A 23,452-nucleotide genomic window follows, 5' to 3' on the forward strand; every position below is an offset into this window, starting at 1 on the left:
GTGTGTGTGTGTGTTTATGCACTGCAGCACAGATCCAACAAAGGATCTCGTTCCCTCCATTTCTTCCTTCCCTGCAGCCTTCGGAAGGAACTGAATGAACTGAACCAGGGGAGGGAAGCAGGGAGATGATTCTTCCCTCACAGACCTGCTGCTGTATGCCACCAGTGACTTCAGACCAAAGTCTGCTCTGGGCAGGAAGGAATGCAGCCTGGGCTAGAAAGAGGAAGTGTGTGTGTGTGGAAGAAACAGAGGAGATAGGAACAACAAAGAGGGAAGAGAAGTATGAGCCACTGTGTTACATTCTAGCCATGTGTGTGTGTGTGTGTGTGTGGCAGTGCTGACTGGAAGGTAGAGGAAAGCTCTCCTTTCACTAGCGGCAGCTGGGGCTCTCCTGCAAACTCAGCACTTTTCAAAGCACGATCAGAGGGAGGAGGGAAAAGGGTAGAGAAAGCCCCAGGGTTATGATGTGTTAAATCAATACCCATGTAGCGAAGCAGGAGAGGACTAAATGCTATTTGGCTCATTTGAGGCCCATTTATTGTGCCTCTAAAGTGCTGGCTGGTGAATACAGGCCTTTCTATTTTGCTGTCATATTTTACCACCAAGCACTGTTTTCTGAATATTCACCGTCAGCAGGCATCCACACACTCGCTGGAGGTCTAACAATTTACACACACACAAACCGAATGCACACACACTTTTAGATGCGAGTGTCAGACTCTGAAGAACTATAAACTACTGGAGGCATTAAGACATGCATGCATTAATGCTGAACATAGTAAAAGTAGGGGAGGGGGAGAAGGTAGACAGAGACTAAAGTAGCTACTGTATGTAATAATATAGAAGGTATTCCATGGGTCAGGTATACACTGCAGGTCAGATACTGCGTTATTCACCACATCTAATCTCATTACTCTGATGTGAAAACTAAAAAGGATGTGTGATCGTCTTTGGAAAGGGAAATACCTAGTGAGTTGGACAACTGAATGCCTTCAACTGAAATGTGTCTCCATTTAACCCAACCCCTCTGAATCAGAGAGGTGTGACTGGCTGCCTTAATCAACATCCACATCTTCGGGGAACTTGTGGGTTAACTGCCTTGCTAAGGGGCAGAACAACAGGTTTTTACCTTGTCAGCTCGGGGATTCGGTTCATCAACCTGAATCCTTGGCTTCTTTACAACCTGAACATTCACACCCAGTTCTGAGACAGATCATAGGACCAAAGGGAACTTTCATCCCATAGGGGATTCAAAGGAAAGGCCTGACCACGCGGCTCCTGAATATACCAGTCTGTTTTCAGCTATGTCCTTACTCAAAATATGAAGATTGAATAACAGCCTCGATCCAGCTTTCCTGGCTTGTGGTGCTAATTATTTGACAAACTAGAGCTTCTTTGACAATGAATGACCTTTTCATTCCACTGTCTCTGTGCCCTGGAGAACTAATCTCTACTGCTACTACAATAAGTTAAGACAACACAGAGCTCAGCAGGGTAGTCCTGTCAGACAGTCAACATCTTGTCAATGTTGTAACTGGAGGAACCATTGCAGCGTCTTTTAAAGGACTGGGTAGTAAGGAGAAAAACCCACATCACGATCATTTACACAATACCACAATATGCGCTGGTGAGAGACGAGCAGTTCATAGGTTCACTACATTGTCCGTTTGAGAAGGTTAGCTCCTGTTTGCTGGAGGGCAGCCTAGTAAACATGACTCCGGTAATGTGGTTACAAGTTACAACAGAATTAGGCTCAAGCTGTTTGGGCATGTAGAAAGACTGTTGTGGAATGCAGAAATCCAACTTTGTACAGTACCAGTAAAAAGTTTGGACACCTACTCATTCCAGGGTTTTTCTTAATTTTTCACAATTTTCTACATTGTATAATAGTGAAGACATCAAAACTCTGCGAACACATATGGAATCAGGTAGCCACCCTTCGCTTTGACAGCTTTGCACACTCTTGGCCTTCTCTCAACGAGCTTCATGAGGTAATCACCTGGTCACCTTTTTTCATCATAGGTACACTTCAACTATGACAGACAAAATGAGAGAGAAAAAATCCAGAAAATCACATTGTAGGATTTTTAATGAATTTATTTGCAAATTATGATGGAAAATAAGTATTTGGTCATCTGTCGTTCTGCCCCTGAACAGGCAGTTAACCCACTGTTCCTAGGCCGTCATTGAAGATAAGAATTTGTTCTTAACTGACTTGCCTAGTTAAATAAAGGTTAAAAAAAATAATAAAAAAAATGTGGTGATTGACAGAGTCGAAAGCCTTGGCCAGGTCAATGAATACGCCTGCACAGTATTGTTTCTTATCGATGGCGGTTAAGATATCGTTTAGGACATTGAGCATGGCTGAGGTGCACCCATGACCAGCTCTGGTACCAGATTGCATAGCTGAGAAGGTGCGGTGAGATTCGAAATAGTTGCTAATCTGTTTGTTGACTTGACTTTCGAAGACCTTAGGAAGGCAGGGTAGGATAGATTGTATAGGTCTGTAGCAGTTTGGGTCAAGAGTGTCCCCCCTTTGAAGAGGGGGATGACCGCAGCTGCTTTCCAATCTTTGGGAATCTCCGACGACACGAGAGGTTGAACAGGCTAGTAATAGGGTTGCAACATTTTCTGCAGATAATTTTAGAAAGAGAGGGTCCAGATTGTCTAGCCCGGCTGATTTGTAGGGGTCCAGATTTTGCAGCTCTTTCAGAACATCAGCTGACTAGATTTGGGAGGAGCAGAATTGGGGAAGGCTTGGGCGAGTTGCTGTGGGGGGTACAGTGCTGTTGACCGGGGTAGCCAGATGGAAAGCATGGCCATCCGTAGAGAAATGCTTATTGAAATTCTCAATTATAGTGGATGTATCGGTGGCGACAGAGTTTCCTATCCTCAGTGCAGTGGGCAGCTGGGAGGAGGTGTTCTTATTCTCCATGGACTTTACAGTGTCCCAGAACTTTTTTGAGTTTGTGTTGCAGGATGTAAATTTCTGCTTGAAAAAGCTAGCCTTGGCTTTTCTAACTGCCTGTGTATATTGGTTTCTAACTTCCCTGAAAAGTTGTATATCACGGGGGCTGCTCGATTCTAATGCAGAACGCCATAGGATGTTTTTGTGTTGGTTAAGGGCAGTCAGGTCTGGAGAGAACCAAAGGCTATATGTGTTCCTGGTTCTAAATTTCTTGAATGTGGCATGCTTATTTAAGATGGTGAGGAAGGCATTTAAAAAAAAAAAACAGGCTTCCTCTACTGACGGGATGAGGTGAATATTCTTCCAGGATACCAGGGCCAGGTCGATTAGAAAGGCCTGCTCGCTGAAGTGTTTTAGAGCGCGTTTGACAGTGATCGCTGAGATCTTGGTTGAAAACAGCAGAGTTGTATTTAGAGGGCAAGTTGGTTAGGATGATATCTCTGAGGGTGCCTGTGTTTACGGCTTTGGGGTGGTACCTTGTAGGTTCATTGATCATTTGTGCGAGATTGAGGGCATCAAGCTTAGATTGTAGGATGGCTGGGGTGTTAAGCATGTTCCAGTTTAGGTCACCTAGCAGCACGAGCTCTGAAGATAGATGGGGGGGCAATCAGTTCACATATGGTGTCCAGAGCACAGCTCTGCAGAGGGTGGTCTATAGCAGGCGGCAAAGGTGAGAGACTTGTTTTTGGAGAATTGGATTTAAAAAAAAAAGAAGTTCAAATTGTTTGGGTACAGACCTGGATAGTAGGACAGAGCTCTGCAGGCTATCTCTGCAGTAGATTGGAACACCGCCCCCTTTGGCCGTTCTATCTTGTATGAAAATGTTGTAGTTAGGGATGGAGATTTCAGATTATTTGGTGGTCTTCCTATGCCAGGATTCAGACACGGCTAGGACATCTGGGTTGGCAGAGTGTGCTAAAGCAGTGAATAAAACAAACTTAGGGAGGAGGCTTCTAATGTTAACATGCATGAAACCAAGGCTATTACGGTTACAGAAGTCATCAAAAGAGAGCTCCTGGGGAATAGGAGTGGAGCTAGGCACTGCAGGGCCTGGATTCACCTCTACATCACCAGAGGAGGAGTAGAATAAGGGTACGGCTAAAAGCTATGAGAATTGGTCGTCTAGGATGTCCGGAACAGAGAGTAAAAGGAGGTTTCTGGGGGCGATAAAATAGCTTCATTATGTACAGACAAAGGTATGGTAGGATGTGAATACAGTGGAGGTAAACCTAGGCATTGAGTGATGATGAAAGAGATATTGTCTCTAGAAACATAATTGAAACCGGGTGATGTCATCGCATGTGTGGGTGGTGGAACTGAAGGGTTGGATAAGGTATAATGAGCAGGGCTATAGGCTCTACAGTGAAATAAGCCAATAAATACTAACCAGAACAGCAATGGACAAGGCATATTGACATTAAGGAGAGGCATGCTTAGCCGAGTGATCATAAGGGTCCAGTGAGTAGGGAGGTTGGTTGGGGTCACAGCGATTCAGACAGCTAGCAGGGCCATGGGTAGCAAGCTAGCAGAGGATGGAGGTCTGTTTTTAGCCACCTCGTGCGTTTCCGTCGGTAGATTCAGATAGCAGCCGATAAGACCGCTAACGATTAGCTGGCCGCAGATGGGCGTTCAGGTAACGACACGACTGAGGGGCCAGTTGGATAACTCCCTCTGGCAGATAATGTCGGTAGTCCAGTCGTGAAGGCCCGATGGGGCTCCGCTTCGGCAGTAAAACGGGTCCGGATAGGTGATTGTAGCCCAGGAGTGGCTGATGGAACTCTTCAGCTGGCTAACTCCGGGATAATTGGTGTTTGCTCCAGAATCGACGTTAGCCAATAGTCACCCATATGAAAGCTGGTCGTTCGATATTCCCAGTTCTTCAATAATCCCAGTTAATGTTTATTCTTTCAGTGAAATACGGACCCGTTCCGTATTTTATCGAACGGGTGGCAACCCTAAGTCTAAATATTGGTGTTACATTGCACAACCTTCAATGACACAATTTCCCTAGCTAATATTGCCTGCTAACATGAATTTCTTTAAATATGCAGGATTAAAAATAAATACTTGTGTATTGAAAAAAGCCATTGATGTTTATGGTTAGGTACATTTGTGCAACGATTGTGCTTTTTTCTTGAACGTGCTTTTAAATCATCAGCCGTTTGGAGAAATTGAAGTAGGCTGTGATTCGATGATAAATTAACAGGCACTGCATTGATTATATGCAACGCAGGACAAGCTAGTTAACCTATAAATATCATCAACCATGTGTAGTTAACTAGTGATTATGTGAAGATTGATTGTTTTTTATAAGATAAGTTTAATGCTAGCTAGCAACTTACCTTGGCTCCTTGCAGCCACAAGGTCCTTTTGACGTTGCACTCGCGTAACAGGTGGTCAGCCTGCCATGCAGTTTCCTCGTGGATTGCAATGTAATCGGCCATAATCGGAGTCCAAAAAGACAGATTGTTATAAACTTGAAATCGGCCCTAATTAATCGAAGAACAGCTCAAATAAGCAAAGAGAAAAAACCGTCCATCATTACTTTAAGACGTGAGGGTCAGTCAATCTGGAAAATGTCAACTTTGAGCATTCAAGTGCAGTCGCAAAAACCATCAAGCGCTACGATGAAACTCTCTAATGTGGACCGCCACAGGAAAGGAAGACCCAGAGTTACCTCTGCTGCAGAGGATAAGTTGATTAGAGTTACCAGCCTCAGATTGGAGCCCAAATAAATGATTTACAGTGTTCAAGTAACAGACACATCTCAACATCAACTGTTCAGAGGAGACTGTGTGAAATCAGGCCTTCATGGTCAAATTGCTGCAAAGAAACCACTACTAAAGGACACCAATAAGAAGAAGAGACTTGCTTGGGCCAAGAAACACGAGCAATGGACGTTAGACCGGTGGAAATGTGAGATTGCTGTGTCTTTGTGAAATGCTGAGTAGGTGAACGCATGTGTAGGTTCCCACTGTGAAGCATGGAGAAGGAGGTGTGGGGGTGCTTTGCTGGTGACACTGTCAGTGATTTTATTTAGAATTCAAGGCACACTTAACCAGCATGGCTACCATAGCATTCTGCAGCAATACGCCATCCCATCTGGTTAGCGTTTAGTGGGACGATCATTTGTTTTTCAAAAGGACAATGACCCAACACACCTCCAGGCTTCGTAAGGGCTATTTGACCAAGAGGGAGGGTGATGGAGTACTGCATCAGATGACCTGGCCTCCACATTCACACAACCTCAACCCAATTGAGATGGTTTGGGATCAGTTGGAGTGAAAGGAAAACAGCCAACAAGTGCTCAACTCCTCTGACAAGACTGTTGGAAAAGCATTCCTCATGAAGCTGTTTGAGAGAATGACAAGAGTGTGCAAAGCTGTCAAGGCAAAGGGTGGCTTCTTTGAAGAATCTCAAATATAAAATATATTTTGATTTGTTGAATTTTTTGGGGGGTTACTACATGATTCCCATATGTTATTTCATAATTATGTCTTCACTCTTATTCTACAATGTATAAAATAGTAAAAAGGTGTGAACTTTTGACTGGTACTGTATATTGTTCATCCGTAGCGATAACAAATACAGTATAAATGTCCTATACCTAACAGTATGACTGCAGCAAAACAACCAGCTTGTATTTAGTATATTGGATCGTTTTGAAAACTTGTTTATCCTGATCACAGAAAAGCCTGAATAAAATCAGCATTAAGGTATGTCTCTGTTCTCCAAGTATTGTACTATTTGTCTCTCAGTAGTACAGTGCATGTGTAAATAATCCATTTCATCCATGTTTTGTATTTTCATTTATTCTTTGTTTATACATGTGATCCCACTGATTATAATATCCATTTTTTTTAACATCACAATGGAGATCTGTACCAAGACTGACACAATCACAATCAACAACTGCTGGAGTGCTTGTACTTCATACAGTTACATTTTAGATTATACTGCTGCTTCTAACTTCTAGAGCGGTTTTTCCAGACATAGATTAAATCCAGTCCAGGACTGTAGTAGGCTAGGCTTAATCTGTGTCTGGGAGTCTTGCCCGAAGTCATCTCACTGAGCTCCATGTTCAACACTGGTAAATGACTAACTTCTACAGTACTTGGACCTTGTCATTTTCTATATGTTCTGTCCACCTCTGTGTCGGCCACTAAGTGATGCAGGGTGACTTGGCGAGGTTTCTTTGATAATCACAGATGAAGACAGTCAGGGGATGTGACTGAGGGGATGTGAGGTGGCAGTGGCCTAAATGACAATCGACAGTAGTGTCCCTGTGCTCTGTGACAGCACGAGCCCCATCACTGCTGCCTTTGTCCCCCTCTCAGTTCTACCAGGAGAGAGAGACCCACAGAGCCAACACCAACATCCTGCCATGGAAAGCACAGATACTCAACCACGGCATCATTTGAATGTTGGAGGATATAGGATGGCGACACAATGGCAAGTGGAACTGCATCCATCCCCATGTTGGGGACAGATGAGAGAAAGCAGTTGATGATGATGTAAAGCACAACTATAAATCGTCTTGGCATAGTCGGACAAAGGGGGAAGAGATGCTATGGCAAAGAGGAAGCACACCACTTAACTCCGAACGCCTGGCCGCACCAACCACAAAGCTCTGGGTTACATATATACAGGGTGGCAGGTAGACACATTGTTGGATGTGATAAACAGCTTTGAAAAACACTGCTTAGAGCCGAGTGGTGCAGCGATCTGCATCTGTGTTGGAGGCGTCACTACAGACGCCCTGGTTCGAATCCAGGCTGTATCACAACCGGCCGTGATTGGGAGTCCCATAGGGCGGCGTACAATTTGGCCCAGCATCGTCCGGGTTTGGACCGTGTAGGTGTCATTGTAAATCAGAATTTGTTCTTCACTGGCTTGCCTAGTTAAAGGTATAAAAAAATAGACCTTGAGGAAGGTCCGCATCGATACAATAATTGTCCTCAGAACCATTTCTCTGTGTTAGCTCCTGATAAGTTTACTAGACTCAACAGACAAGCAGGACAGGCAGTGTCTTTTTGAAACGACTGGCCTTGAAACTACTGTACAATGCCATTATTCCTTGTTTCAGCAAATCTGGCAGGTAGCCTAGCGGTTAAAGCAAGTAACTGAAAAGCAGACTAGGTGAAAAATCTGTCAATCTGCCCTTGAGCAAGGCACTTGACCCTAATTGCTCCAGGGTCGCTGTCAGTAAGGGCTAATCCCTGGCCATGGCCCCACTCTCCAATGGTGTCTCAGGGGGACTGGTATATGCAAAAAATACATTTAACACCACACAACCTATTCATATAGAGTATAGTGCTGTGTCACACTAAACAACAGACAGAGGCCAGAGAGCTGTATTTAGTGGTAATGAATGCAACCAGTCACAGTACAGGGGTAGTGAAGGAGATGTGGAGGTGTTCAGCTCCGATTGTCACCACCCTCTAATCATGCAACAAAACTAGCTACACGCTAACACATCAACCGACATATAGGCATTATTCAGGGTGCTAGTGATATGCTAGGCTAATACACCCACAGGCATAGCCTAGTATAAAAGGCTTCATTCACAAGTAGTGCCAAGTGAGGAGGCAACCGAGGGTTCAACCCAGTTTGCTACAGAGTTCTGTACAGACAACTAATGACTTATCAGCTCCTCTCCTGCTGACTCAGATCACAGCCATCTTTCCAACTCTCTGCTATGTCAATGGCATAGCTGGGCAATCTGTCTATTTTAGGTAGACTTTCTATGACCCCAAAACATCCCCCTTTGCTGAAAGATCTGAACAACTCAATCACTGTCTCGCTGCCTCTGGAAGTAAAAATATTTTCCTAGACATATTGTTGGATGTGATAACCTAACTGCCCTTGACCAGTACAAAAACATCCTGTGGCGTACGGCATTAGCTTTGAATAGCCCCCGCAATATGCAACTTTTCAGGGAAGTTAGGAACCAATATACAGAGGCAGTTAGGAAAGAAAAGGCTAGCATTTTTTCAAAGGAATGTTCATCCTGCAGCACGAACTCCAAAAAGTTCTGGAACACTGTAAAGTCCATGGAGAATAAGAGCACCTCCTCCCAGCTGCCCACTTCACTGAGGCTAGGAAACACTGTCACCACGGATAAATCCACAATAATTGATCTACGGCTGGCCATGCTTTCCACCTGGCTACCCCTACCCTGGTCAACAGCCCTGCACTCCACACAGCAACTCGCCCAAGCCTCCCCATTTCTCCTTCACCCAAATCCAGATAGCTGATGTTCTGACCAAAATCTGGACCCTTACTAATCAACTGGGCTGGACAATTTGGACCCTCTCTTTCTAAAATGATCCGTGAAATTGTTGCAACCCCTATTACTAGCCTGTTCAACCTCGCTTTCGTATCGTCTGAGATTCCCAAAGATTGGAAAGCTGCCGCGGTCATCCCCCTATTCAAAGGGGGAGATGCTCTAGACCCAAACTGCTACAGACCTATATCTATCCTACCCTGCCTTCCTAAGGTCTTTGAAAGCCAAGTTAAACTGATCACCGACTATTTTGAATCCCACCATACCTTCTCCACTATGCAATCTGGTTTCCGAGCTGGTCATGGGTGCACCTCAGCCACGCTCAAGGTCCTAAACGATATCTTAACCGCCATCGATAAGAAACAATACTGTGCAGCCGTATTCATTGATCTGGCCAAGGCTTTCGACTCTGTCAATCACCACATTCTTATCGGCAGACTCGACCGCCTTGGTTTCTCAAATGACTGCCTCACCTGGTTCACCAACTACTTCTCTGATAGAGTTCCTTGTGTCAAATCGGAGGGCCTGTTGTCCGAACCTCTGGCAGTCTCTCCAGTTCTCTGCTGCCAATGACTGGAACGAATTGCAAAAATCACCAAAGCTGGAGACTCGTATCTCCCTCACTAACTTTAAGCACCAGCTGTCAGAGCATCTCACAGATCTCTGCACCTGTACATAGCCCATCCAACGATCTCATCCCCATACTGTTATTTTTTGCTTCTTTGCACCCCCATATCTCTACTTGCACATTCATTTTCTGCACATCTATCACTCCAGTGTTTTAATTGCTAAATTGAAATTATTTTGCCGCTATATCCTATTTATTGCCTTACCTCCCTTATATTACCTCATTTGCACACACTGTACATATACTATTTGTTTTGTTGTGTTATTGTCTGTTCATTCCATGTGTAACTGTTTGTCGCTTTGCTTTATCTTGGCCAGGTCGCAGTTGTAAATGAGAACTAGCCTACCTGATTAAATAGAGGTGAAATAATCAAACTAACAGCTGTAGTAGTACATGCAGGTTCTGAATACAAAGTCTTTGAAAACACTGCTTAGAGCTTGAGGGTCAGCGTCAATATAATACTTTCCCTCAACCATTTGTCTGTGTTAGCCCTTGATAAGTTCACTAGACTGTACGGACAAGCAGGACAGACAGTCTCTCCTTGGAACGACTGGCATTGAAACTGCAACACTGCTATTATTCCTTGTTTCAACAAACCTGTGAATTAATTTGTATTTATTAGGGATCCCCATTCAGCTCCTCTTTCTGGGGTCCAAACACATTAAGGCACTTACATTAAATATATGACAAAAGATTAAACAGTACATCATTCACCACATCCACACTCACTTTACTGAATTCAATAGTACAGTGCTCGTCTTTCATCATTTGGTCAATTATACTTGGATGTGTATTTTCAGCATTTGTTGCTGGCATGTCATGCCTAAGTTTGCTAATCTTGCAAGTAAAAAAATAATTCAAGTAATTGGCAATATCTTTGGGTTTTGTGACGAATGAGCCATCTGATTCAATGAATGATGGAGCTGAGTTTGCCCTTGTGCCCAATATTTCATTTAACGTGCTCCAAAGCTTTAACTATAATTTTTTTTAAATGTAATTTATTTTTGTTTCATAGTACAATTTGTTCTTTGTATTTAGATTAGTCACATGATTTCTCAATTTGCAGTACATTTGCCAATCTGTTGTGCTGCCAGACTCATTTGCCGTACTTTTTGCCTCATCCCTCTCAACCATACAATTTTTCAATTGAAGTGCTGTTGAATAGATCAATGCCTTCTATTATTGAAACTCTTAGCATCTACCTATTGTTAGAAACCTTGTGGACGTTCTGAAATGAATCCATCGCTGGATGACAGCATCTGGCTGTTACCAATACCGGCAGTCACTTGGCAATACCGGCAGTCACTTGGCAATACCGGCAGTCACTTGGCAATACCGGCAACCTGTTAACCGTAGTGATCCACAGGATGGCAACACAAGTGGCCATGTTTTTCTTGTCTTATACTCTAGCTACAGTTGCTCTTATAATATAATCCTCATTTACCAAGACCTGATTCCTCATCAGCTCTGCTGTTTTCTTGGTCCACGGCCAATTACTGTTATGCAGGCTCCTCAGAGCCCTAATAAAGCACAGAGCATTAATCAATAAGTCCCACGTAGGCCTATAATAAGGGCCACAGCCTCTCCCTAACCACCCAGTGTATGCATTTTAATTAATGAGAGCCTGCTCCCTCCCTCGGGTCAAATATAGAGATTGTTTTTTTTGTCTTCCTCTACCTCAGGGATCAATAGTTTCCCCTTATGCTATTAGTGTTGTAGCTCTGTGGGCTGGGTGCTCAGAGGGGAACTGTGTCCTATCAGGCACCTCACAATATAAACAGCCCCTTTGTACGGCCAGCTCTGGCTCCTCTCCTGAGACATGGAGTCCCACGTGTTTTTTGCAAAAGATACAATATTGATTAGCCCACCAGGACAGGGGAGTTAAGTGTGCGTGTGAGCTTGTCTGTTTTTGTTTCTTTGTCTGTTGCTGTGTGTTGGGGTGTGTTATTGTGTCTGTATTGTACCCATGTTCTCTAGAACAGCTCCCAGCTCCACAACTCCTTCGAACTGTTCATTAGTGAGCTGCCACTCTCCCTGGCTGCTGTGATAATGTCAGTGCTCCGTGTTGTTTTTGTTCTACCCTTCATAGACCTGGCTCTGTACTGCTGCAGCTGGGTCTCATTTACTCCAGTGGGCACCCTGGCACAGCCACCTCTGGCACATTCTCCTATATGTTGTTTGTGCTCCCTGCCTCTGCTCCAGTCCTCCCTCTCCTCCCCTCCGCATCCACACTGGGCCTGATTTTGATAATGAGGCAATTTCCTGGGTCTTGGCAGGGGAGGAAAGGGAGGACTGGAGCAGAGGCAGGGAGCACAACCAACTTTTCGGAGCCTGCCAGGGTGCCCACTGGAGTAAAGGAGACCCCCCCCCTCTGCCCGCATCAGACAAATTACCTCTCCTTACACACACACACATACTCCTCTCCACGCATACTCCTCTCAATCCTTTTTGTTTAATCAATGAGGGGGACGTGAGGTAAGTGTGACGGACATTCAAATCCTCTAATCTCATTCAGCTGAGCTGGCCCTTTTCCCTTGCCCCTCTTTTTCCCTCTTTCACACTTTTTGGAAAATGACCTCCCTACTCAGCTTTAGTCAATGGATGCGACCACAACTATCTCCTCCATTGAGTGGTTGCTTGGCAGTGGGCAGTATTTTCCTCATACCTGAAATCTCCTGGTATAGCTGTACAGTGTTTCCTCTTTCACATTGGTGCGGCTGACTTCCGGGTTACGCGAGCAGTGTGTCGAGTGCGGCTTGGCGGGGTCGTGCTTCTGAGGACGCATGGCTCTCGACCTTCGCCTCTCCTGAGTCCGTACAGGAGTTGCAGCGATGAGACAAGACTAACTACCAATTGGATATCATGAAATTGGGGAGAAAAAAAGGGGTTTAAAGTACCCCAAAAAAGGGCTAAAAGTGTGATTTGGTCAAACAAAGTACTTTTATCCTCAAGTGCAGTGTACTCCCACTGTCTGCCCATTTAATATACAGTCAGGTACAACATTATTGGCACCCTTGATTTAAAAGACTGAGCTATATTGTATGCACACAAAAAAGGGAAAAGTATATTATTTTATACTAAATAAATTGTTCTGATTTTGTTTAACAAGTAATAAAAACAAATCCTCAAAGATGGAGGTTATGTTTTCAATAGTCCAGCCCCCTCCCCTTGCGAGGATAATGACACTGAGCATTTTTCTAATATGTTTTATGAGATTGAAGAACACATTGGGAGGTATATTAGACCACTCCTCTATACAGAATCTTTCCAGATCCTTGATATTCTTCATCTGCGTTTATCAACTGCCCACTTCAAATCAAACCACAGGTTTTCAATGGGGTTCAAGTCCGGAGACTGAGAGCCGTTGATAAATAGTATACCCACAGAGCAAGGATGTTCTCAGCTTTCTATCTGTGACAACAGGATAGCTGTGTTTTCCCAGCAATTCGATTTTAAAATGGTCTCTGAGCATTTTCCCCCCCCTGTAATGGAGAGCGAGTGGCTCGCTCGACACAGCAGCAGCCCCTAGCGAAACAGGGACTGGCAGACACTTTCATTACAGGAATCATGAGGATAAAGTACTTTGTTTGACCACATCATGGTTTTAGCCTTTTAATAAAATAGGACGTTTTTTTGGGGTACTTTTAACCTTTTTTTTTTCATTTTTTTTTTCAATTTCATGATATCCAATTGGTAGTTACTCTTGTCTCATAACCCGGAAACCAGCCGCACCAATGTGTCGAGAGGAAACACTGTACAGCTGGCGACTGAAGTCCGCTTGCATGCACCCGGCTGCCACAAGGAGTCATGTAAGTGTGATGGGAAAAGGACATCCCGGCCGGCCAAACCCTCCCCTAACCCGGATGATGCTGGGCCAATTGTGTGCCGCCTCATAGTCTCCCGGTCGCGGCCGGCTGCGACAGTCCCAGATCGAACCTGTATTTGTAGTGAAGCCTCTAGCACTGGGATGGCATCAGGAGGCCAATAGGAAGTTTTTAGCTAGGTGAATGAATGTGTAGTCAGCACCGACGCAACCATATATTTATTTTTTTACTCTCACAGCCAAGTCAAAGGGTCACTAGGGTGACTAAATGGTTGCAGTCTGGTGCCCTGCCTTGTAGGCTTTTACCTTTTTTTGTTTTTCTTGAAATAAAAAAGGTCTCCATCTTCGCAATCAACAGTAGCCTAGGCCAAGGCAACTCTCACTTTCTCTCGCTCTCTCCTCAGCAGCAGGGCAGCCCTGGACAATTATGTTTATTTTATCGGCCAAAAACCGTTGATTACCAGCTAACTGAAACCCTGGTGTGTGTGTCCAGGCTGTCACTGTAGGGCTATGCTAGTCCATAGGGAAATGCTGTAGTAAGGCAGAATTAGCCACAGATATGAGGGGTGGGACAGTGTGTGGAGCAATAATAACCACAGGGATCTGTGTTACAGAAACCTACAGAGAACGACCACTGTCGCCCCATGCCGCTGTCATCATGCTTTTATTTTAGTAGAGGGCCCTATATCCACTCATCTTCTCAATGGCCCCATATCCTCTCAATGGCCCCATATCCTCTCAATGGCCCCATATCCTCTCAATGGCCCCATATCCTCTCAATGGCCCCATATCCTCTCAATGGCCCCATATCCTCTCAATGGCCCCATATCCTCTCAATGGCCCCATATCCTCTCAATGGCCCCATATCCTCTCAATGGCCCCATATCCTCTCATCCTCTCAATGGCCCCGTATCCACTCATCCTCTCAATGGCCCCGTATCCTCTCAATGGCCCCGTATCCACTTATATACATCCTCCAATCTGAGTCACGCTATAAGGCAGGAAGACTAAATCAGTCTCCTCATAATAACTTCCCTCTGCACAGCTTTCATCTGCCCAACAACCGGCCAGCCATCATTTTACTGCTTTCATTCAAAGGCTGATGTGTTGAAAGAGACCGTCAGGACCTAGGCTCAGATTGTTTTCTCCTTGTAGAGTGAAAGTGAATAAGTAATAGTGATTATAGTTCGAATGTGATTAAGGCTGTTTGTTTCGTTAGAGAGAGTAGTCCCTATTGGGGCTGACCGTGGCCTTCCTCCAGCTGGAGGGGAGGGCTAGAAGCTCTGAGTCCGTGCTGATAGAAGCCCGTGGCAGCGTTTGAATTGGTTGTTTTTGGTTGTTTTTTTGTATCTATTAGGGATCCCCATTAGCTGCTGCCAAGGTACGGAGAGCTTTGAATTCCATAAAGTCAGCGTGGAAGAGGTGAAAAAAGGATTGTCTATCAACAATGACAAGCCACCGGGGTCTGACAATCTGGATGTCAGACCCCTGTGGCTTGTTATTGTTTATAGACAATCCTTTTTTTCACCACCAACAATAACAAGCCACAGGGCTTTGACAACCAGATTGTCAGACCCCGGTGGCTTGTCATTGTTTATTAGACAACGATCATTTCACACGGACTTTACAGAATTCAAAAAGACCTGTTGTAGTTGAAAAAGCAAATGGCACCAGGCTTGCATACGTTTATGTGGCTCCACTTGTAGTCTGAATGGCTTTGGTCAAGTGTGTGTCTGTATACGTGTATTTGCACTAGTCTCATGTATGCTTGTGTTTGTGCATGTGCTTTCACACATGCTTGTGTATGACTGTACTGCAAGAGGGCATGCAAATGTGTGCTGTGAACATCATAGTGGTCTTTTGCAGGTATATTAAATATTAAAGCTCTCCAGTGCATTGCTGGTTTGTACACTGTGTGTGTGTGTGTGTGTGTGTGTGTGTGTGTGTGTGTGTGTGTGTGTGCGCGCGCTGACTGAGGGTGCATTTATTAATGCAGGAGAATGGCTCAGCAACAGTGCCGTATGATAACACGTGTGTGTGTGTGGGAAGTACCTCAAGCTTCACCAGTGAGTCAGTTTACATTGTGGTTAACTGGTCATTCCCCAGAGGCAATTTGGCTGTTTCTCCATTTAAATAAGTAAGACAGCATGAACTTTGACTGTTTCTGCACAGTGTTGGAAAGTTGTGCTCTTTATGAGGATGCATTGTATTGATTTTCAAAGTCACCTTCACATAGCTCAGGGGTAAAAAAAATAATAGAAGGCACACCTTTTTAGAGTACACACACACACACACAGACGAGGTATCCGTCTAAAGGAGATAAGTGTGTGTACAGTTAATATCTTCTCTCTTGTTGACATAAACCTCTGTTGTACTCTTCCTGTCATTACATCTCATAATGTTCTCAGCTTCACTGGACAAACTCCAAATGTCTATTTACAATCAGCAACATGATGGCGTGAGAGAGAGAAAGAGGGGGAGATCCAGCAGAGGAAATGCGTGTATGTGGTGAGAGAGTCACGTCACGCCACTGTGCTAACAGCTCTATGAACTCTCCGGGAGTGCGTTCGCAGCTTGGCTCTGTGGTCACTGGACACATATACCTGTATCTGTAGCACTCTCTCTAGGGGCTCTGGTGGCACACTGTCTCATCTGTCTGTCTCCTCTCTCTGTTAGGACGAATATCCTGTAGGACAGGGTTTCAGCCGCTGGCCGATTTGTTTCTTGGGCAGATGGTCAGGATGGCGGAGCAAATTGACCTCGAAGCCCAAACAAATATAATATCTGTCTGAAAGTCATTTCAATCCATGCTTACATTTTTGTATGTTATCAATTATATCTCTCTATTATACGTGGGAATACTTTGGAACATATTTGCAAAATGTAAATCACAAAAATGTTTTGGAACCCTGCTATAGGAAAACCAACATTGAAATCTGTTGATCTCATTACCTCCCTGTCGATTTCTAGAACGCAAACACGTTCTAACCGTTCTGATTGGTCCTAGAAACAGAAGGTTTGCGCCAGAACATACATGGGTAAAGGAGCTTTTTGAAAAGTGGCTAAAGGGGCGCTTTGCTACTCTTATTGGTTAGAGATCATCCAATCGCCGATTGACTTTTGTACAACACACAACATTTCGACGTCACCACACATGACTTCACCGATGGCAGTCTGACGTGTCCTACAGTATGTAGTGAACCTCGAGCAGCGGAAGAATTCAGTTTGAGTCGTCAGGCAAACTGAACATAGGCTCACACATCTCATTTAATTTCTTCATGATGTGTTGTTGCTACAACCTCACCATGCACTTCGAGCAAATATGAATCCATATAGAGTGCATGCGCACACACCCACTCACAGATGCTCAAGGGTGCATACACACACACACTCACACTCACGCGCTTTCCACTGTGTCTCTGAGTCACTTCCTTCTGAGTTCCCTCTCGCTCAAGACTTGGAGCCTGAGATGCATCTCTTCTTCTCCTCCCTTTTCTTTATTTGAGCTCATCAATTCAGCCCACACACTGGAGCAGATGAGTGAATGCTTCATTGCAGGGTGATTTGCTCACTATGGTATGCTGAGTGGCCTCTAAGAAGGAGAAATGGAGTAGAGCATGTCTCCTAGATTGGCCAGTTAGTCTGAAACTCCATTTTAAACCGGTCTGTAATTTCCTGCTCTGTGTTTTGTATTCACATCACTGTTGTGTTGGAAGGTAGAATGTCAGTGGCTCATATTGTAGGTAGAAGAATATGGTTGTGGTTTGCGGATCATTTTACATGCGCTGTGTGACCAGTTAACTCAGTGCTACTGTTCTCTTCCTGCCAGCTTGTCCAGACAGCCAACTACATTACAGTGGAAAATACCCTAATGCGTTTCCTGTGGCGCCTGATCTACGTCTTGCTTAAGGCTACGTGATGTGTGATGTAGGCAGGGCTGGCCACACTACCACTCCTGAACGGCCTCTCCTTCTCTCCTCTTCTCCAGTCACAAGTCAAATAGCATGAAGGCAGTCGGTTGACAGCTGCCAGTAAAATGCATCTCCTCTTCCTCTAACCCTGGGGCCTCATGTATAAACCGTGTGTACATACAAAATAAACTCAAGTATGCGTGTGCCACTTCGACGTGAGAATGTGTTCATGTGGACTCTGGAGCGGTGCAAATATGTTCTCTGGGGTGATGAATCACTATTCTCCATCTGGCAGTCCGACGGAAGAATCTGGGTTTGGAGGATGCCTGCCCGAATGCATAGTGCCAACTGTAAAATTTGGTGGATGAGGATTAATGGTCTGGGACTGTTTTTCATGGTTCGGGCTAGGCCCCTTCGTTCCAGTGAAGGGATATGTTAATGCTACAGCATACAATGACATTGTATACAGTTCTGTGATTTCAACTCTGTGGCAACAGTTTGGGGAAGGCCCTTTCCTGTTTCAGCATGACAATGACACCATGCACAAAGCGAGATCCATACAGAAATTGTTTGTTGAGAACCGTGTGGAAAAACCTGACTAGCCTGCACAGAGCCCTGACCTCAACCCCCTTGAATACCTTTGGGATGAATTGGAACACTGACTGCGAGCCAGGCCAAATTGCCCAACATCAGTTTCCAACCTCAATAATGATTTTTGTGGCTGCTGCGGGGACTTGCTTCCATTCAATGTTCCAACATCTAGTGGGATGCCTTCCCAGAAGAGTGGAGTCTGTTTATAGCAGTAAAGAGGGGACCAACTCCATATTAATGCCCAGGATTTTGGAATGAGACGTTCGAGCAGGTGTCCAAATAATATTTGGACGTGTAGTGTAGCTCACGCCAGTGCTCCAAGACAGAGAGATCAGTGGCAGATGAGCTCACCTCACCACCGACCGGACTGCAAAAATAAATATGAGAGCTGATAAGAACAGGAATATCCTGTTTGTGAAAGCACTCAGACGTTTTCACTCAAGGCTAATGATGATAATGTGCCTTGCCTCAGCGGTTGTGGAGAGGGAGGGTTACAACATGACAGCGTTCCTCTAAAGTTTAGACACAGGAAGTGCTGTTGGCACAGGAGTTATGAAACTCAGTGAAACCCTATGAATGAGTGACTCACTCACTGAGTGGACAGGGGGCCTGACGATACGATATGTTTTGCGATTCTCACGATTGTATATGTATTGTGGTTTGATACTGCGATTTTGTTTCGGCTTGATGTTCTAATATATAATGATCACTATATGTCTGCTACAGAGAGGCGAGAGAGCATGAAAAAAGTGAGTTTTGATCAATCATGTATTTTAAAAGTACTGAAAACATTTTGGCGCACTACTTTTTTAAAGAATATCAAAAAACAAGCTATAGGATGAAAAATACCAGCGTTTTGGCACAGGTACAGACGACTAGCACTAGCTAGCGCTACCTAACAAAATAGAAATGATATATTTTTCAGTATATAAACATAAAATGCAACAATTTCTTAGATTTGACTGAGTTACAGTTCATATAAGGACATCAGTTAATTGAAATAAATAAGGCCTTAATCGATGGATTTCACATGAGTGGGAATACAGATATACATCTGGTCACAACTTTTTTTTTAATACGGTAGGGGCATGGATCAGAAAACCAGTCGGTATCTGGTGAGACCACCATTTGCTTCATGCAGCGCAACATCTCCTTCGCATAAAGTTGATCAGGCTGTTGACTGTGGCCTGTGGAATGTTGTCCCATTCCACTTCAATGGTCTCAGCACAAGGTGCACCTGTGTAATGTTCATGCTGTTTAATTAGCTTCTTGATATTCCACACTTGTCAGGTGGATGGATTATCTTGGCAAAGGAGATATGCTCACTAACAGGGATGTAAAAATAAATGTGCACAAAATCTGAAATAAGCTTTGTGCGTATGGAACATTACTGGGATATTTTATTTCAGCTCATGAAACATAGGACCAACAATTTACATATTACGTTTATACTTTAGTGTGTGCACATGTACACACACACATACATACAATAAAGATGTCAGAACTATGAAATAACACGTATGAAATTGTTACGGTTTTCTTCCGTTGAAGGAGAGTCGGACCAAAATGCAGCGTGGTAATTTTCATACATGTTTAATAATGATGAAAAACAAACAATACAAAAACAACAAACGTAACGTGAAAACCTATACAGCCTATCTGGTGACTACAAACACAGAGACAGGAACAATCACCCACGAAACACTCAAAGAATATGGCTGCCTAAATATGGTTCCCAATCAGAGACAACGATAATCACCTGACTCTGATTGAGAACCATATTTAGGCAGCCATAGACTTTTCTAGACAACCCTACTAAGCCACAATCCCAATACCTACTAAAACCCCAAGACAAAACACACCACAAAATAAACCCATGTCACACCCTGGCCTAACCAAAATAATAAAGAAAACACAGAATACTAAGACCAGGGCGTGACAGAAATCATGTAGTAACCAAAAAGTGTTAAACAAATCTAAATGTTTTAGTTTCTTCAAAGTAGCCACCTTTTGCCCTGATGAGAGCTTTTCACACTTGGCAATCTCTCAACCAGCTTCATGAGGAATGCTTTTCTAACAGTCTTGAAGGAGTTCCCACATATGCTGAGCACTTGTTGGCTGCTTGTCTGTCATTCTGCTGTCCAAGTCATCCCAAACCATCTCAATTGGGTTGAAGCCAGGTCATCTGATGCAGCACTCCATCACTCTGCTTGGTCAAATAGCCCTTACACAGCATGGAGGTATGTTGGGTCATTGTCCTGTTGAAAAACAATGATAGTCCCACTAAGTGCAAACCAGATGGGATGGCGTAACACTGTGTGCTTTGAATTCTAAATAAATCAGTGTCACCAGCAAAGCACCCCCACACCAGCACCTCCATGCTTCACGGTGGGAACCACATGTGAAGATCATCCGTTCACCTTACTCTGCGTCTCACAAAGACACGGCGGTTGGAACCAGAAATTGCAAAATTGGACTTGTCAGATCAAAAGACAGATTTCCACCGGTCTAATGTCCATTGCTTGTGTGTTTTTTGTCTCTTCTTATTATTGGTGTCCTTTAGTAGTGGTTTCTTTTCAGCAATTCGACCATGAAGGCCACAGTCTCCTCTGAACAGTTGATGTTGAGATGTGTCTGTTACTTGAACTCTGAAGAATTTATTTGGGCTGCAATTTCTGAGGCTGGTAACTCGAATTAACTTGTCCTCTGCAGCAGAGGTAACTCTGGGTCTTCCTTTCCTGTGGCGGTCCTCATGGGAGCCAGTTTCATCATAGCACTTGATGGCTTTTGCGACTGCACTTGAGGAAACTGTCAAAGTTCTTGAAATGTTCCAAATTGACTGACCTTCATGTCTTTAAGCAATGATGAACTGTTGTTTCTCTTTGCTTATTTGAGCTGTTCTTGCCGTAATATGGACTTGGTCTTCTATCAAATAGGGCTATCTTCTGAGTAGCAAAACTGATTGGCTCAAACACATTAAGAAGGAAAGAAATTCCACATGGACTTGTATCAAGGCACACCTTGTCACATGCATTCCAGGTGATAAAGCTGGTGGAGAGAATATCAAGAGTGTGCAAAGCTGTCATCAAGGCAACGGGTGGCAACTTATTGGTTACTTTTTTGATTACCACATGATTCCATATGTCATTTCATAGTTTTGATGGTTTCACTATTATTATACAATGTAGAAAATATTTTTTTTTAAATAAATAAAAAACTTGAATGAGTAGGTTTGTCCAAACTTGACTTTCTTTTATTTTGTATAAATCGAAACTTTGAGTTAAATATAATGCCATCCCAAAATAATATTGAGACATGTAACTATTGATTTTCTTCCCCATCTCTGCTTGAAGGCAAAGCAACACTACTGTTTATCCACTAATGGAGCATATTTTTAACCCCTGCCTTTTTTTGTTCTGTGTGCAGGTGCTGGAGAGTCGGGGAAGAGCACTATTGTGAAACAAATGAAGTAAGTCGAGCTGCCTGCCTGACTTCCTGACTCCTCATTGTTTGTTGTTTTGCTGCTGTTCCCGTCAAGCATGAGCAATTAACCCAATATTGTAACCAGACTCTGTCATTATCAACACAAGCAGACCGGGACAGTACATTCTTAAGCTAGGTTCCTGGAATTCTCTATGCATCTTTCTCCCAGAATCCATGTCCTCATGCTATAATCTATACGGAACATACTACTTCCTATACCTACAGTCTGAAGCCTGTTTCTTTCTCAGCTGTTACATTCGTATGGGTTAGAGGCCTCCCCGGGAATGGACAGCCCTGTACGCGCACACGCAGGCAGACAGCTGTATCTTCCCCCACACATCAGCAGATAAATACTTATGGACTGAGTTTTTCTCACAATTATTAAGGCATTAACTCCCTGCTAACTGATATTCCAAGCAGACAGTAGAGTATGCAGTTAGCTTAAGTCTACGCTTTACAGGATGCTCCCTGTTAGGACAGGCTGGATCATTTAGAACAGAGGAGAGGAGACCGGTTATAATAGCCTGGTAGCAGATCTGGACCTGTATGTTCTGTAGCACATCACGGCTTTCATTTGTGTTATCATGCCAAACTGGCTAGGTGTATTATAATATACCCCCTTCACTGTCCTTGACCCGTGCAGGTTTTTACAGGAGCAGCTCTGGGGTCACTGTTGTCTCTGTATAGTGCCAAAATGTCACAAGTGAACACACTTCAACCCTCAATTCTTCTCGCGGACATTCATGAACACATACACTGACGGCACTGCTGTTGTAATAGATGTGTCAACACTTTGTGAAAACAGTCCTGATGAAATCTCTTTCTACATTGCCCCTTAGAAAGTACCTTATTTTGACTTGAAAATGATTGTGGTTGTGTTATGCTTAAATAACTTCAGGGCTCCACTTACAAGGAAAAGTCTTCAAGATTTACTCGGAATGTAAACATTTTACTTCGATTTCAGGATATAAATCTTCCGTGGTTCTCCTTCACTATTATAATTATTAATTTGCAATATCATCCAGTTCTTGGAAAATGTCTGTGTCTGCATGACATCTAATGAGATGTTTTTGGGAATGACATTTTTGTTAAATTGAACATGACTTTACACAACTAAATCTCCCTGGCCTTACATCCAACCTCCCAGCCAACATGGCTCTAAGATAAGATTGACTATATTTGTTTCAATTGAAGTTGAGAAGAAACACTTCTGTGGGCTCATTCTGTAAGTCTGTTTTGGCCTTCTTCCTAGTGGGCTCCCTTGCATTATAATGAGGTTCGATTGAGAACGCCTCACAGCCAATCAGCATCCATCTGGAATTCGCAGTGCCTCTCACTCTCCCAGAGGGCATTGTTGTGAATAGACAGAAAATATATTTGTTTCATGCATAGCCTAGGGGCTCCTGTCTTGGCCTGGCCACTTTTTCACTGTCAACATTTCTTTCCGTTCTTCTTCCATACTGAGTCGATATTTGTTTTTAGTTGTAGTGTTCTCCAGCTGCCTGGTTCTCAGCAGAGACCTGAGCTGCCTCCAAAGCCTCAAACCAGTAATGTCTGTCTGGACTTAAGCATGCGTAGTACCGTAATCTGTATAGTGCAACCAATTATTAATATGCTAACTGTGCCTTCTGATGGACAAACATGGACATGTTAACACTGACATTGTTATTAAGAAAGATATCGATTTTTAGTGACACCTGGGTTGTTATATTTAAGAGCTGCGCTTGCATGTGCAAGTGTGTATGTGTTTGAGTGACCCAAC

General features: G+C 43.8%; 1 protein-coding gene across 2 annotated transcripts in view; it reads left to right on the forward strand.

Annotated features, from left to right (window-relative positions):
* LOC115143141 (guanine nucleotide-binding protein G(i) subunit alpha-2-like) overlaps window positions 1–23,452 on the forward strand; it is a 109,727-nt gene that overhangs the window by 64,015 nt on the left and 22,260 nt on the right. For both annotated transcript variants that reach the window (XM_065001807.1, XM_029683252.1), the window contains one exon: window positions 21,634–21,676. In XM_065001807.1, the coding sequence (XP_064857879.1) occupies window positions 21,634–21,676 (43 nt within the window). The remainder of the gene's footprint in view (window positions 1–21,633; window positions 21,677–23,452) is intronic.

Source organism: Oncorhynchus nerka, linkage group LG15 (genome assembly GCF_034236695.1).
Source record: "Oncorhynchus nerka isolate Pitt River linkage group LG15, Oner_Uvic_2.0, whole genome shotgun sequence".
Classification (NCBI taxonomy): Eukaryota; Metazoa; Chordata; class Actinopteri; order Salmoniformes; family Salmonidae; genus Oncorhynchus; species Oncorhynchus nerka.